At 46.6% G+C, this 3,132-nt stretch overlaps 1 protein-coding gene across 2 annotated transcripts in view; it reads left to right on the top strand.

Moving 5' to 3' along the window:
- Positions 1 to 3,132, top strand: part of TUT1 (terminal uridylyl transferase 1, U6 snRNA-specific) — a 17,722-nt gene that overhangs the window by 6,519 nt on the left and 8,071 nt on the right. For both annotated transcript variants that reach the window (XM_003798784.3, XM_012810639.2), the window contains 2 exons: positions 2,184 to 2,499; positions 2,679 to 2,779. In XM_003798784.3, the coding sequence (XP_003798832.1) occupies positions 2,184 to 2,499; positions 2,679 to 2,779 (417 nt within the window). The remainder of the gene's footprint in view (positions 1 to 2,183; positions 2,500 to 2,678; positions 2,780 to 3,132) is intronic.

The following is a 3,132-nucleotide window of genomic DNA, read 5'->3' on the forward strand; positions in this document are numbered from 1 at the left end:
AAAAAAAAAAAAAAAAAACCAAAACTTGAGAGGCAGTAACAAGTTACTTAACTTCTTTGAATTTCAGTTTCAAAATGGAAATACTAATACATACCTCTTCATTGTCTTATGAGCCTTAGCAATAGTTTATGTGAACTCCTTGGTTTATAATAAACTTTCAACAAATGGTAGCTGTGGCTGGGGATGGTGGTATTGAGAGGAGAAAAATGGGTAGGAGGTAGGCTTCTGAATTTGCTATTCTTGCCCTTCCTGATGCCATCTAATAAGGTTCTTGAGCGAAATATGCATAAACACAAGGCTAAGTAAAGGGACACCTAATTCTAGCTGGGGCTTTGTTTGGAAACCTGATATTGAGCTGCAGTCAGTGAGTGGTGATTTCTCAGTCATACAGCTGGCCTGGGCATCTCCAAGTTGCTGCGTTTGTCCTTGACTTTACCTCAGTTCTTTGCTCTGTTTGGTGTAAGGCCCATGTAGTGGTGACTCTCTTGCCCCTGTTAATTTTTATATACAGTATAAGGTAAAAGTCTGACATCATTCCTTTGTATGAGGCATACAGTTGTCCTAGTACCATTTGTTGCTAAGACTGTTCTTTTCTCATTCATTGGTCTTGGCACCCTTGTTGAAACTCAGTAGACTGTAGATAAAAGGGTTTCTTTCTGGGTCTCCATCCCATTCCTTTTTTTTTTTTTTTTTTTTTTGAGACAGAGCCTTAAGCTGGCCCCCTGCGTAGAGTGCTGTGGTATCACAGCTCACAGCAACCTCCAACTCAAGCGAGTCTCCTGCCTCAGCCTCCCAGGTAGCTGGGACCACAAGCGCCCAACACAGCACCCAGCTATTTTTTGGTGGCAGCCGTAATTGTTGTTTTGGCCGGCCCAGGCTGGATTTGAACCTGCCACCTTAGGTGTATATGGTTGGTGCCTTAGCCACTTGAGCCACAGGCGCCGAGCCCATCCCATTCCTTTCTTCTCAATGTCTATCTCTATGTCAGTATCACACTGTTTTGATACTATAGCAGGTACCTTTCTTTTTTTTGCAGTTTTTGGCGGGGGCTGGGTTTGAACCCAACACCTCTGGCATATGGGGCTGGCGCCCTACTCCTTTGAGCCACAAGACGCCACCCAGCAGGTACCTTTTTATAAACAGGATGAGGGTCTAGTTTTAGCACTGGAGAGGGATATAAAAGGATATGGACTGCTTTTTTGCCCCTAAGCAGTCATGTTTTTCCTGCCCCTGCTAATACTTTACCACTTTTCCTTTAAAAAAATATGATCCCGGACAGCGCCTGTGGCTCAAAGGAGTAGGGCACAGGCCCCATATGCTAGAGGTGTTGGGTTCAAACTCGGCCTTGGCCAAAAAGTGCAAAAAAAAAAAAAAAAGGCCCAGTGAATATCATTGAACTCAGTCAAATCTAGCAACTTGGCTATCATATTGCTTTTATTCCTAGACGGCAAGTTTCTTTTTTTTGTTTTTTTGAGACAGAGACAGAGTGCTATGGCATTGTAGCTCGCAGCAACCTCAAAGTCTTGGGTTCAAGTGATTTTCTTCCCTCGTTTTTTTTTTGCAGTTTTTGGCTGGGGCTGGGTTTGAACCCGCCACCTCCAGCATATGGGGCCAGCGCCCTACTCCTTTGAGGCACAGGTGCTGCCTACCCCCTCAGTTTTTTATTTTTAGTAGAGCTAGGGTCTCACTCTTGCTCAGGCTGGTCTCAAACTGCTGAGCTCAAGTGATCCACCAACCTCAGTCTCCTAGAGTGCTAGGATTACAGGTATGAAATACCTCGCCTGGCCAGGTGGTAAATTTCTTAAGTTTAGGGTTTATGTGTTTATATTTACTATATAGTGTTCATTGTGTGGATTCTTAATGATAGAAGGATGGAATTAAACCAGGACAAATTAGGAGGTTTGCTACAGTGTAAACTGCGAACATGGCATTGGGAAGAGTAGGGGGACAATAAAATAGGTAAAATGAGATTTTTAGAGGCAGACTGGGGTGAGAATCAAATGTGTAGAATAGGAATGAAAGAGTGAATTGCTTTTCTAAATATTTCCCCTGTTGTTACAAAAACAAATATTCCTGAGTTTTTGGTATAGTCTCCATTTCAAAGATTATCATTTACTGTCAGACCATGAGCTTAAATTCTTGCTTCCAAAACCATCAACCTTGCCTCTGTTGTGGTTTGCCAGGGAGTGTTTGCCATTGTGGAGATGGGGGACATGGGTGCTCGGGAGGCCATCTTATCACAGTCCCAGCACCGTCTGGGAGGACATCGTCTGCGTGTCCGGCCAAGGGAGCAGAAGGAGTTCCAGAGCCCGGCCTCCAAATCCCCCAAAGGAGTGGCCCCTGACAGTCAGCAGCTGGCCAAAGCACTAGCAGAGGCCCCAGATGTTGGGGCACAAATGGTAAAACTTGTGGGGCTGAGGGAGCTGTCTGAGGCTGAGCGGCAGCTTCGGAGCCTCGTGGTAGCCCTGATGCAGGAGGTCTTCACAGAGTTCTTCCCTGGTGAGTCACCGCCCTGCTGTGTCAGCCTACTCCGTGCTTCACTCCCTCATGTCTGTGTTGCAGTCCTCCATTGGCTAGAGTGTTTGTTTGATTGCTTTTCCATCTTTGTACCCTATTATGTTCTTCCACTTCCTTCCTTCCTGATGTCTCTTGACCCCTATTCTCTGTTTGGCATCCAGGCTGTGTGGTCCATCCTTTTGGCTCTTCCATAAATAGTTTTGATGTCCATGGCTGTGATCTTGACCTGTTCTTGGATCTGGGTGACTTGGAAGAGCTCCAGGTAAGTGGCCAGGGAGGCAGGTGGGAAGAGTCAGTGGGATGGCCATGTGACAGGTCCATTGGTTCCTCATGTGTAAAATGGGAATAATAGGGCTGACTTGAAAGGGTTGTTGTAATTGGGGAAATGCAAATATGGATTATGGGCTGGGCGCCTATAGCTCAACCGGCTAAGGCGCCAGCCACGTACACCTAAGGTGGCAGGTTCGAATCCCCAGCTCAGCCCCGCAAAACAACAATGATGGCTGCAACCAAAAAATAGCCGGCGCTGTGGCGGGCGCCTGTGGTCCCAGCTACTTGGGAGGCGGAGGCAGGAGACTCGCTTGAGCCCAGGAGTTGGAGGTTGCTGTGAGCTGT

Source organism: Otolemur garnettii, unplaced genomic scaffold (assembly GCF_000181295.1).
Source record: "Otolemur garnettii isolate 467f Iridium unplaced genomic scaffold, OtoGar3 scaffold00140, whole genome shotgun sequence".
In the NCBI taxonomy this organism is placed as follows: Eukaryota; Metazoa; Chordata; class Mammalia; order Primates; family Galagidae; genus Otolemur; species Otolemur garnettii.